The following is a 13819-nucleotide window of genomic DNA, read 5'->3' as shown; positions in this document are numbered from 1 at the left end:
GAGCCACACAGCACTCTATGCTAATATAGGAGAAAGGATTATTTTTTTGCCCTGCTGTGGAGACTGCTCTGGAGGTGTCAGCCAGTTAAGCCTTCTCAAGCACATCTTAGCACAGGAGGGACTTTCTATCAGGGACTTTGAGCACAGTTTGTCCAGCTAAAAGGCAGTGCTGCTCCCCACTGCTCTTAAATGACCCAGCTTGGATCTGCTTAAGTTCTACGCCCAACTGAAAACATCTCTTAAGTCTGGGGTGTTCATATGACTTAAATCTTTGCTGGAGTCTTTATTGATCACGAACTTATTTGGGAATAAGCACTACAAGTTGGAAGGAACTGTGTTGAATGTTTCATTTTAACAGAAATATTTGACTGTAATGTCCACTGGCATCTTCTTTCTGCAGTTCACCTCACACTGTAATGTTTCCACAGAGATGAAACCTTTCCTGTGAGGTAAGAGTCAATAATCTTGTGTAAACTGGCTCCTCAGTTTTGTAGCCTGACCTCTGACCTCTCTGAACTGCACTGAACTGCATGAACTCAAAATGAACTGCACTTTTAATGCCACCTTAACTCCCCAGCTGGGTCTTGGATTGAGCCCAGGGACAGGAGCTGACGAGTCCCAAGGGAGTGGTACTGGTGCTGGAGGTAGTGGTGGCTTGTGGGTGACATTCCTGCTTGGTACTACACTGATTATCATGTGTGTCGTGGGCATGTCCGGCAACACATACACACTTATTGTTACACGCTCAGCTGCTTTGCGACGCACAGGTTCTATGTACGTTTACATCATTAATTTAGCTCTGGCTGACCTGCTGTACCTCTGCACCATCCCTTTTGTAGTCTGCACCTACTTTGCCCACGACTGGCTGTTTGGTGAGGCCGGATGTCGCATCCTACTGAGTCTCGACCTCCTCACCATGCATGCCAGTGTCTTCATTTTGGGTGTTATGAGCTTGGAACGGTATCGTGCTGTGGCTAAACCCTTCAGTGCACACAAGACCTCGTCCCGCAACCGACGGCTAGTGTCAGGAATTATTTGGGGGTTATCTTTTCTGCTAACGCTTCCCATGATGGTGATGATCCGACTCAGGGAGGGCAAACCCACTGTGGCTGGTTCAGTCAAGAGAATCTGCTATCCAACCTGGACCCCTGAGGCCTTCAAGGCTTATATCATTGCCCTGTTTTTCACCAGTGTTTTAGTCCCTGGATTGGTAATTGTTGGACTGTATGCAGGGCTAGCTAGGCGCTACTGGGTAGCACAGGCTAACTTAGGGGGTAGCAGCCACTCTGCCAGAAGGACACGACTCAAACAAAAAGTCGTATCAATGATCTTTAGCATTGTGGTAGCTTACTGGACTTGCTTCTTGCCTTTTTGGGGATGGCAGTTAGCCAAACTGTTCTCTCCAGAGTCCCTCAAAGCTTTGTCTCCAGCTGCTCATAATTATGTAAATTTCTTTGTCACATGTCTCACGTATGGAAACAGCTGTATAAATCCATTTCTCTACACTCTACTGACTCGGAACTACAAAGATTATTTAGCACAGAAAGGACAGTCATCAGGATCCAGCAGGGCTGATCCCGGGTCAGCTGTGACAACCCCACTGCAGGACTTTTAGTGAATTAGCATTAACTGTTACTTATAGCCTGCGTTCAAGCGATCTTCTTCTGATCAATGTTCCATTTGCCAGAACTGAACTGGGAAAGAGGGCTTTTACTTATGCTGCCCCTTTTACATGGAACATGATGCAAAAAGACTGGAAGATAGCATATCTTATTTCATTAAATGCTTTTAAGTCCAAATTGAGAGAGCCAGAGAAAAATGTTTTTTAAAATGTAATTGTTACTTATAACATGTATGTAACTTTGTAATTTTAACATGTTGTCGCCTCTTGGCCAGGACTCCCTTGAAAAAGAGGTTTTTAATCTCAATGGGACTTTTCCTGGTTAAATAAAGGTTAATAATACTAAACTGTCCAGTCATAATATGTTTTGATTCAGAGAGGCCATTTTTTATTATCTACATTGAGTTGACCCAGCTAAAACCTAACTTCCTCTCCTGTCTTAAAGAGAGAGTTAACTAGTCTTGTTAAGGTTTTGTGGGTTTTGAGAAAGTAGAATTAGCTGAATTAACCAAACTTGACTGAATGCATTTAATAAACTAGACATTTAGCTGAATCAAATGCATTTCAATCACAATGACAAACATGGTTCTGACTCCATTTACATTTCCTCAGTCTGACGAATCAGGTTAGGACGAATCATCTTATCAACTTTGTTCATTTTGTACCAAATTACATGAGATATCTCAAATGTTAAATAATGAATAAAATTATAAGTGCAGAGAGGCATGGACTAAACTGACTAGAATTCACTGTGTTCATTATCTTTCTATTTGTTATGTTCTGTTGAGCAGATAGACATCTATGATTTACTGATATAGAGGTTGAAATGTGAGTATTTTATCTAAAAAGTATTTGAATTGGCAGTTTAGTACAAAACAGAAAAGTTTTGAAGGCCTTTTTTTTGGACAAAATACTGAACACAAGAAAATGACCAGAAAATGTTCTGCAGTACCTTATCCATTTTAAAAAATCATAAATACTCTTTATATACATTATCCACAGTTTCTGTAATTGATCAAATACAATGTGTAGTTTACAATAATGGAAAAAGTTGGTACCGTATTTTCACATATTTTTACTGTGTAACAATTAAAGTGAAACTGCTGTAAAAACAAAACAATAGAAAAGTGAATGAGAACTGTTTTCATATTTTTGTAATGGCCCAATTTGCCAACAGCTTTACAGACAAATACTTTTCATCTCTATCTATGAAATGTCGTTGCACTGTGCCACATTCCTCAGCCTCCAGACGCTTGTCTTTTGAGTCCTCCTGTAAATTGTCTGTATAAGTGTGTGCTACATCTCCCACCTCACCTCCTTTTCCATGTCGACCTTTATTCTTTTTTTTAACCTATTTCCTCATCACATATTAAAGATAATGACCAATACAATTCTGGGTTTTCTTTTTTCTCCCTCTTTTTTAAACTTTGCATAACTTTAAAAAAAGAGGCAAAAATAATAATTCTGCTTTTGAATTACAGACATTGACAAAAATGCGTTGGCATCTTCTTTTAGTGTTTTTAAACACCCACTGCTTTTACTCTTGTACGTTACAATGATATAAAAATTAAACCCTGAAACAGGTCTGAAATATGTTTTAGAACATGTAGGTGTAAATTACATGTGGTGTTTCGTATTTCAGAGGAAGTAAATGAAGAAGACTCTTTTCTTTTAGGGTTTTATTAACAAATCCAGCTTTGCTGAGCTGTCCTCCAACCATAGTGAGGTAAGATGTGCCGGGGCTCCATCTTAAGGTCATTTCCTCTAATTACAACATCAGCAATCTAAAGCAGTTGACATTTCCAGAGTTACTTTTCAGATTTCATATTAGCAGTCAAGCCTAATTTCAGCTATTGAAAAACATGAGAATGTTTTAGCAACAAGCAAAACGTAGAGAGGTGAAGGGTTGGGGCTTAAGAAGAGGTCAGCCTCTACTTCAGCTTGAGGCCGATGATTCTCGCATCACCGCTCACATCGAAGTACTTGTACTTGACATCACCCAGGCGGTTGGGGAAGGTAATCATGCTGCCGTCAGGAAGCTTGATGTAAAATTCCTCGTTGTTGAAGTTGATGTAAAACTGAAGAAGTAAGAAAAAGCAAGAGGGAGAAAAAGAGGTGAATGACATTTATCGTTTGGTTAAAAGGATACCTTTGTTTTTTTGAAGCTTGGGCTCAGACACGGACAGAACCTAAGCTGCTGTGGATGCAGTCAACTGCAAATTTATTTTAGCCATCTATTAAAAAAACAAAAACCCAGGTTATAAATATCAATATCATATCAAGGATCAACTAGGTGACATGAGCACGACTGTGTGTGTCATCCAAGCAGATTTTAAAAATACATGTGGACACAAGTGCTACCCCTCAGCCTCCTTGTAGATACACCTATGGTATACACCTATATCGACCCTTTCTTGAGTTATCGCATTTACAGTCTTGGGTGTCCATGCCGCCTGGCACTCTGGCCGCCTCTGTTTAACAGCGCCAACCATCTCCGGTTGTGTACATGGCTGAAGGCAAGCTAAAACAGTAAGAATCTTCAAATTAAAAAACAAAACAAATCAGATGCTGATATTATATCATTTGCTTCTGACTCTGTCCACAGTATACTGCAGTTAGATGCTTTAACTCCTGCCTCTCCCAAACGTGGCCATGCATGCAGCTATCTACTACAGATGATTCACTGACTATAGATAAGTACTTCAAGCAGATCCCCTTCCAAGAAAGTAAACAGTTCCTTGAATTTCATTGTTACACAACTGTAAGAAAGCTGCAGTTTCGACAGAAAATCCTCCTCCAGAAACATCTGGGGCAATCTTTCTCAACAGCTATTAACTTTTATGGGCCCATAAAGCCTGTCGTGATTACCCGTTGACCTAGCAGCTTACAGCGCAGGCACCAAACCCATTAATTACACCCTGATAGTCAAAGAAATGATAACAGCTTGGAAATGCAGTTCATTTACCCAGGGTGTGCTTTACCTGAATACTCTTTAAATTAAAGTGCAGCAGGTGTGTGTGTGTGTGTGTCTAAGAGTACAATTACATTTTTTAAAGCTATCAGCTATAAAACCTTGCCCATAGAGTGACATGCAAAGATGTTATAAATCAAAGGATCAGCAAATCAAGGCCCTGTCTTAGTTAACGTTATCATCTGACTGATATACACAATTGAGACGTTGTAACTTTTATGAGCTTTCATTTATATTGTGAAATTGGCACTCAGTCCAGTAACACAGATGACTTTGTTCTCTGTCGTCTGGAGAACTGTGTTTTAGCATTTGCATTGATGTTAAACTGGTTATGTCAGTGTGTAAAAGCCTTGCTTCTTAAACCATTCGAACCTCTTCAGAGTGTATTGTGTGTTGGTGACTACATTTTTCAGACGCCACACGTCTTCATACAAACCTTGCATTCTTCTCCACGTCTGAAAGGGAAGTTTGATTCGTGGATCTCGTCACCCCAGCTACCCCCGGATAAAGAGTTGAAGACGATGGTGTTGGAGTCTAACCGGGGGTTGAGGTGCATGGCGATGTTCTCACGATCATGACCGATGTTGATGGCAAAACTGCAACAGATGCGGGATGGAGAGGAGAGGAAGGAACATGAACTCGACTCGCTGCTTCCTGACAGATAACTAAATCGACTTTGCTGTGTGAAATGGACAGGACACTCTCAGCATGAACATCTTAGGAGAAGGTCTCACCTGTCACCACTCTCACCAGGCTTGACACGGACTTTTAACTCCAAGCCCTGCTTGATTGACATATCCTGGATTTTCTGTAAAGGAAAGCGACATAGGAATAGACACATTGAAAGATAAACCAATTCTTGCATTCTTTCAGAGCTTTTTGGTGGGAACTTTAGTTTGCTTCTTAGAAGGAAGACAGGATGAAATAATGATAATAATAATAATAGGAAGATTTCAGTACTCATGCTCATTCTTGGATGATAAAACTCTTCCTTGTAGAAGTGTGTATAGATCTGGTCTATCAGTTTTATTTATTAAATTTTAGGAACTATCTACATGATGGTTTGAGACAGCGGAACTGCCATGAGCAAACTGATGATTAGCGCTTGTCTTATCTTAGCAGTTGATGATCAACCGAGGTAAAACAATGTACCCACGGTTGTAAAATTAACAAAACAGGAAGGTGTCGTATTTGTTCACTGACGTGGTCGCCATAAAAAAAAAAAAAAAAACACCCACACAGTGATCTATAGCTCTTCAGACACTAGTCATGTCTAGCATGTCTTTGTACAATATGTGCCCATTAACAATTATACAAACAGAGAAATGAAGTAAGGCTAAATTGATTTTATGTGTTTAAAGATCGATTTCACATGTATACAAATGAGAAACCCAACATGACATTTAAACAATGTTTAACAAAGTCAGTGAACCTGTTCACCTGATCAATAAAGCAATAAACTGTTCTTCTTTTCATCTAATCTTCCTATTTATGTGCTGGGCATCACCTGATGGGCAAACGAGAAGTTCATCATGCTGGACCCTATATTCCAGTCCTCCACCCACAGATTCCTCGGTTTAATCTGCTCACCCATTTCAGATTCATGCTGGTTTATCACTGACTTCACAGGGAATTTGATGGAAGATCATTAAGTCAAGCTATACATTATTAATCCCTCTGTGGGATTTGAATTATTCAGATTATTCAACTGTGACATATGGTAAATCTTAGAATAGGATTTTTCTTCTGTTACCAGGCTGTGACTCGAGAATTATCTCTTATATACTTATAACTGTAAGGTGAGCACAATCAGTTTAAGGGTTACGTATTTTCTTGACTGTTACTTAAAGCCTAAATTTGGTTATAGCCTCAGCAAAATCAAAATCAAAGGGAGATTCTCTATTGTATACAAAACGCATGTTCACAGAATATATGTAGCCATCATCACTTCTATAAAACACGCTCTATTAATATTACTGGTTGATACACAAGCTTTGAGCTTTTTTATTCCTCAGCCTCATTAATATTGAGTCTATGCGTTTGAAATATATGACTATTTGACTACTGTATATGCAACGAGAAAAGTAAACCATGGAACGGCAGAGTATGAGGTTCAGCCACAGAATCAAAGCAAATGGTCACATACATCAGGATAGAATATAATGCCACAACTAAGGTAACAGATGCAGATTATTGTTCACGCAGAGAAAGTCCACGTACCATGGTGATGGTGTTCAGTGGATTGTGCTGAGGTCTGATCTTCAGTGGGTTATGCCTCCAGTGACAAGTCTGCAGGCAGGTGAGCGGTTTATATGGGGCAGGAGGGCTGTAAAAAAAGGGTATGGCAATAACTGCCTGTCACTGAATCCACTTAGTAGTGCTGTGCAGTACTGTGATAAATGCAGCACCAATATTGCTGATACCAGTACCAATAGTTTAAACTCGTAGAGGTAGCTTATGCAGGGGAAAGGAATGTGTCAAGACTCATGAAATTAATCATCATCAATCTGCAAATTCTAAACAGATTTTAATGTTAAATCACTGTGATTTTTACTTTCCACAACAGTTAGTTCATTTAACAAAATGTACCTTATGGTCGAATAGCTGCTAAGAAACCACAACTAAGGAAAAGCAACAAGCAGAAGAGATTTGTTTGGGCTAAGTAACACAAGGAGTGGACATTAGACTAGTGGAAATCTGTGCTTTGGTCTGATGAGTTCAAATTTGAGATCTTTGGTCCACCCACTGTGTCTTTGGGTGATGCAGAAAAGGTGAATGGATGGTCGCTACATGCATGGTTCTCACTGTGAAGCACAGAGGAGGAGGTGTGATGGTGTGGTGGTACTTTGCTGGTGACACTGTTGGAGATTTATTCAAAACTGAAGGCACACTGAACCACCATGGCTACTACAGCGTCCTGCAGCCACATGCCATCCCATCTGGTTCACATTTAGTTGGATCATCATAAAATATTCAACAGGACAATGACCCCAAACACACTTCCAGGCTGTGTAAGGACTATGTGACCAAGAAGGAAAGTGATGGAGTGCTGCACCAGATGGCCTGGCCTTCATAGTCACCAATTGAGATGGGTTTGGAAGAGATGGACCGCAGAGTGAAGGCAAAAGGGCCAACAAGTGTTCAGCATCTCTGGGAACTCCTTCAAGACTGTTGGAAAACCATTTCAGGTGACTCATCGAGCTTATTGAGAGAATGCCAAGAGTGTGCAAAGCAGTAATGAAAGCAAAGGGTGACTATTTTGAATAATGTATAACAGTCATTGTCAAACTGTGGTACGGGCTCCCTCTAGTGGTACGTGGGGAGTCTCCAGAAATTATTTTTAAGATGAAATAATACACCATGTTCTGACTAAGGTATTTCTGAAAATTTAAAAGGTACTTTTCTGCTATCACGTCTGACATAAATGAAGACAGACAACTAAACAGCAGTGACGTTTGTAGGGTTACTGAAGTTGGGCTAGCTGGTATATAATGATGTGCTGTGTGGTGGTTCATACGTCGTCACTTAAAGACCGGATATCCCGCCTGCTGTGAATGTTTTAATACAGTACAGTTGTTATTATTATCATCACTTGTCACATCCTGTTTATGACAGTTAAAATAAATAACATTAATATAAGAAATAAAATTATCTGTGTAAACCGTATATGGTGTTAAATAGGCTTAAACTACTGTACTGTCATGGATCGCTGTGTGGCAAGCAGGAGGAGGACCCAAATGCAAAACTCACAGACACGGGGATGAACTCGAGAAACACAGCTTTAATGCTGGCACGGCAGAACACAGGAAATACAAAACTAAACTGGGGAAAGTAAACCAACACTCGCAGGTAGACACAGGAAGATCCACACAACATGAGGGAGAACGCGATACAGCACTGAGGGAGACGCAGACATAAATACACCAAGGGTTAACGAGCGGAGTGGGAGCACATGGGGAACACAGGTGACACTGATAATAATCACGAGACATGGCAGGAGTGAACACAACACTGGCGGGGAGACGGGCGAGGCGAAACAGGAAGTACAGAGGTTCAGACAGGAGGAGAGAGAGCACGAGTAGAACACCAACATAACAGGCAGGGGAGACACGGAATAAACACGAAAGGGGACGAGGGCTCATGAATACACAGAGGGGCACACAGGGGGTAGAGTCATAAAGGGAAAGCACTCAGGGAACACCACAACAGGGCAACTCAGGAAACAGGGCTAGGGCTTTTGTGCTGAGGTGTTTTTTCTGTTATCAAACTGTTCTCCCACCAGGAGCTCAGTCTGAGTGGAGTTTTTTTTCTCCTCCTCTTACCTCATGTAGTGTTTTTTCGTTGTTTTTTCCTATCAGCCTACCTTTCTGACATGTCTCCCCAATGTGATGTTTGTATAAAGTTGGTCAGAAGGTTCCTTTGTGAGTGCGCATGCGCCATTAGCGTGCTGCCTGCTGTAACCCCTAATTTCCCTCGGGATGAATAAAGTATTCTGATTCTGATTCTGATTCTGATTAACTTCAGGGTCCCCAACTGGGATTTCTGGGATTACCTCTACCTCTGGTGATACCTCTTTCTCCCATAAGAACTTGGGTCCAGTAAACCAGTTCGATGTCAGAAGCTTGCTTGCACTAGAACCTCACGAAGCAAGGTCTGCAGGATTCTTGTCAGTAGAAACATATCGCCACTGCTGAGGAGTTGTACTGAGATGTATTTTCTGAATCCTATTTGATACAAATGTGTGGAAGCGACGTGCCTCGTTGTTAATGTACCCCAGTACAACCTTGGAGTCTGTCCAGAAGTATTCGTCAATCCCTGAAATTCCCAGTTCTTCCTTTAGAGTATTGCTTGCTGCAACTGATACAACAGCAGCAGTCAGTTCTAACCTGGGGATGGTCACAGCTTTGATTGGAGCAACTCTGGACTTTGCCATAATCAGAGCACAATGAACAGTTCCATTTCCATTCACATGTCTCAAATATGAGCACTGGCCATAACCATACGTGCTTGCATCAGAGAAGTGATGTAGCTCTCTCTTTGTGACCTTTCCAAAGTCAGCTGGTACATAGCATCGGGGTATGGTGATTTTATCCAAATTTGCCAGATCACTCTTCCAGGATCTCCAGACTGGTTGCAGTTTACTGATGAGTGGGTCATCCCAACCTGTACCATGCCTACACATTTCTTGAAGAACCCTTTTCCCAGTTAGCAGGAAAGGAGCAATAAGCCCAAGTGGATCATAAAGAGAGGCAACAGTGGATAGTATACCACGCCTGGTTTCTGGTTGGTCTTTCAAATGGGCATGAAACCTGAAACTGTCTGACTCAATGTGCCAGTGGATTCCTAAGGCTCTTTCCAGCGATGAATCACTAAAGGCAAGATCAAGAGCCTTTACTTCAGTGGCACGCTCAGATGGTGCTATACTCTCAAGCACCTTCGCATTGTTACACACAAATTTGTGTAGTCGCAGACCACCCATAGCACAGAGCCTTTGGGCTTCTTTTGCAAGCTGAATAGCCTCATCTACATCTGCTATGCTTGTGACACCATCATCCACATAGAAGTCCCTCATAATGAATTGGGAGCCCAGAGGAAACAGGCTCTCGTTCTCCTTAGCGAGATGTTTCAACCCATAGTTGGCACATCCCGGTGAAGATGCAGCACCGAAAAGGTGAACTTTCATACGGAATTCCTGTGGCTCCACACTGAAGTTTCCATCCTTCCACCACAGGAAACGTAGGTAGTCTCTATCCGCTTCGCGCACATGAAACTGATGAAACATCCTTTCGATGTCGCACATCAGAGCAACATGGTTCTGTTGAAATCTGATAAGAACACCAGTTAGAGTATTTGTCAAATCTGGGCCCGACAGGAGATGATCATTTAGGCAAGTTCCCTTGTACTTAGCCGAGCAATCAAAAACCACTCTGAGCTTCTCTGGTTTTTTGGAATGATAAACTCCGTGGTGTGGAATATACCATGTTTCACCTTCCTTCTCTTCACAGAGAACTTCTTCAGCATCATTGTTTTTAATTACCTCATTCAAAAACGTTACGTAGTGAGTCTTGTAGTTCTTGTTGTTCAGCAGCTTTCGTTTGAGATGGTTGAGCCGGATGATAGCTAACTGCTTGTTGTTGGGAAGGTAGGGTCTCTCTTTAAAAGGGAGAGGCATCTCATAGTGACCATGGGCGTTCATGTAAATGCTTTCCTTTAGCATATTGAGGAAGAGGATGTCATCTTGAGACACTGTTCTGCTGTCCTTGCTGATGTCCTTAAAGTCAGACTCAAGTACTTTAATGGCATCGGATGGCGTCACTGGAGGAAGCTCTTTGACAGTTACTCTATGGCATATGTTGGCGACAGGAGGAGATTCAAGGTGAGGTGGTGAGCAGCCTATGATGCTCCATCCTAGGTCTGTGCGGACTGCATAAGGTTCATTATCTCTTCCTAGGATGACCTGTCTTGGTACTAGTGCCTGTGAGCAGTTATAACCTATTAGAAGACCAACTTCACAGTCTAAATGTGGCGGAATATCATCTGCTATTGCTTTGAGATGATTCCAATGCCTCGCCGTTTCACTGGTAGGAATGTGCCTTCGATTCGCTGGTATGCAGTCTTTGGTATAGGCAGGAGGGAGAGCAATGTGATTTGTGGAGGTATAGCCACGCACTCTGAGACCCGAGACTCTTTCACTGTGTGTTACTGTGTCCTTTCCGATCATGGTGGTTAGCTTTAGCCTTACAGGATGGGTCTTGGTTGTCAAGCTACGACTAACATCTTCATCAATAAACACAGTGTCCCTCTGGGTGTAAAGCAGAGCATAGACAAGCCTTTCTATTCCTGGGTTGTTGGAAGAGGAAACCCAGACTGGCAAAATCATGGATGTAGTCGTAGATGTGTGCTCAGTCTCTGTATTGAGAGACAATGTCGTAACTGCTTCGTCTGTATTCTGATTAGAGGCAGCATGCTTAAGCGTGATAAGCTGTTGTTAGAATATATTTAACATTAATTTCTAGTATCAGCTGATGTTTGCTGGAGCCACGGCTGTAGAAGCTGCTGGTAATGATATCCGTTTGGACATGTGGTGAAAGGGAAACGTGAAGATGAAACCAGGAGATGTCCTTACTAAATCATCAGAGCTGAACAGGTGATGGAGAAACAGGTTTACCTTTTAGGTGACATGAATGAGTTGAAGGGAAGTTATGAACCGTTTCTGAGAGACAAATAACACCAGGATCCTTTTCTACATAGCTGACAGCTGGTAACTGTGCAGGGGCGGCTCTAGCAAAGTTTTGTCGGGGGCCAGGTTGGGCATTACCAGGGAAAGGAGGACACAAAGAAATATTTTTCTTTGTTATGTCATTTAAAAACTTTGAATGAATAATTATCTGAATCTTACAACAAAAGTGGTCATCTGATTAAATGTATAGAAATCCATTGTTGCATATAGTAAATAAATAAGTCTAATATACACCCTAGTAAGCTATAGTACTTTTTCTTTTGGGAAGGTACCGTCTGTGCAATCTGCAATTCTGTTGAAGAAAGATGTTGAATCTATTTAATTATTGCAGAAAAATAATTGATTTCTGTGCATTTGTTTTACACTTGCATTAAATTAAAGTTGATTACATCCATTGAGGGCGGGGGATGGTTTCCTAATATTTTTTCTGGGAGTTGGCAACCCTATTAGTTAGGTAGGTAAGTACTATTTAAAATACCAGAATAGGGAGGATGGTGTAGGTTTAAATTTATTAGATTGATCAGTGTTGCTGAACTATAAAATGTTTTGGGTGGAGTGTATTTTTTGCATACAGGTATAACAGAATAGCTTCAGTCTCTTGTTTTTAAAAACTTGAGTATGACCTTATACAAAATGCTGCAAGATATTTATAAAAAACAGTTTTATTGATTACAAAATACGCTATATCGGATTCATATCGGTATCGGCAGATATCCAAATTTATGATATTGGTATCGGACATTAAAAAGTGGTATTGTGCCATCTCTACTGCAAACCCTTGGTGTTCTCTCACTGAGCTTCATGATGTCGTCACCTGAAGTGGTTTTCACATCACAGGTGTGCCTTGTTCACTTGTGCAATTTCTTGCCTTCTTAATGAGGTTGGGACCATCAGTTGTGTTGTGCAGCAGTCAGGTTGGTACCCAGCTGACAGTCCTATGTGACAACTGTTAGAATTCATATTATGGAAAGAACCGATCAGCTGAGTAAAGAGAAACAACAGTCCATCATTACTGTAAGAACTGAAGGTCAGTCAGTCCACAAAACTGCTAAATCTTTCAATGTGCAGTCGCAAAAACCATCAAGTGCTCACATGAGGACACCCAAGGAAGGGAAGACCAAGAGTCACCTCTGCTGCTGAGGATAAAATCATCTGAATCACAGGCCGCAGAAATCGCAAGTTAACAGCCTCTCAGATTAGAGCTCAACTAAAGAGAATTGTTAGCAATTGTTAATACTTGTTGTTTTGTTTTTAATGAGGTCAGGGGGTTTGTGTGTCTCAGTGACCCTAAAAGCTAGATCAGCAGAAGCTTAGCCTTCAGATGGGACACCCAAGTTGTTCAGGTCTTAGGGTAGAGACCTGACAAAGTGCAATCCAATTACATGACAAAAACAGTTATCCAGAACACCGAACCCAACCCCCACCCCTTTTCCCACCTCGATTACCGCCATGTGCCCCCTTTACATTTCTGTCAGCTTGCAGCAGATTGGTGACACTGACGAATTCGAAGTTTTCAAAATAAATAAATAAAAGCCTTTCTTTATTTAGAGCGCATATAATTAGAGCGCATAACACGAGCGAATAGGATGCATGATGACTTTAACTACTTTATTAAATATCCGTATATTTATTGACAGCTGTATACTTTTTTTTACCCTCTTTTGAACTGCTTTTTGACACAAGATTATGTGGACTCATTGAACGTCCCCACACCAGACTCTCAGTACCTGCTTGAGCTCATCAGACACAGACACTGGGGAGAGTCTGTGTTAATAGTGGATGTGTGAGTATCTTTACTCACACATCCACTGGATCCAACAGTGGACATCCAACAGTGGACATCCAGTGGATATATCATATAAAAGCTGAGGACCCCATGATCAACACTTCCATTGGTAAACAAATGCACATAGCAAACAAAAATAAGAGGAAAATGCGTGGCGGGACTAAGGTTATAAACAGTGGACTGTTGCTCAGTGCTCATGTT

General features: G+C 41.3%; 2 protein-coding genes across 2 annotated transcripts; one reads left to right on the top strand and one right to left on the bottom strand.

Annotated features, from left to right (window-relative positions):
- Positions 1-541: 541 nt before the first annotated feature.
- uts2r4 (urotensin-2 receptor 4) lies at positions 542-1615 on the top strand. Its single transcript, XM_086297481.1, has one exon. The coding sequence runs from the start codon at positions 542-544 to the stop codon at positions 1613-1615; it is 1074 nt and encodes a 357-aa protein (XP_086153607.1).
- Positions 1616-3285: 1670 nt separating this feature from the next.
- lgals2b (galectin 2b) lies at positions 3286-6907 on the bottom strand. Its single transcript, XM_086297480.1, has 4 exons — positions 6813-6907; positions 5327-5400; positions 5029-5188; positions 3286-3699 (listed from the first exon to the last, which is right to left on the bottom strand). Exons 1-4 carry the CDS (start codon positions 6813-6815, stop codon positions 3553-3555), a joined length of 384 nt encoding a protein of 127 aa, XP_086153606.1. The 5' UTR covers positions 6816-6907; the 3' UTR covers positions 3286-3552.
- Positions 6908-13819: the final 6912 nt, after the last annotated feature.

The sequence above is a fragment of the Aulonocara sp. 'chitande type north' Nkhata Bay genome, linkage group LG6, assembly GCF_057382095.1.
Source record: "Aulonocara sp. 'chitande type north' Nkhata Bay isolate Kocher_YH1m ecotype deep benthic linkage group LG6, A_spYH_male_GT1.1, whole genome shotgun sequence".
In the NCBI taxonomy this organism is placed as follows: Eukaryota; Metazoa; Chordata; class Actinopteri; order Cichliformes; family Cichlidae; genus Aulonocara; species Aulonocara sp. 'chitande type north' Nkhata Bay.
Note: the sequence above shows the minus strand (reverse complement) of the source record. Positions and strands in the feature narration are given on the sequence as shown.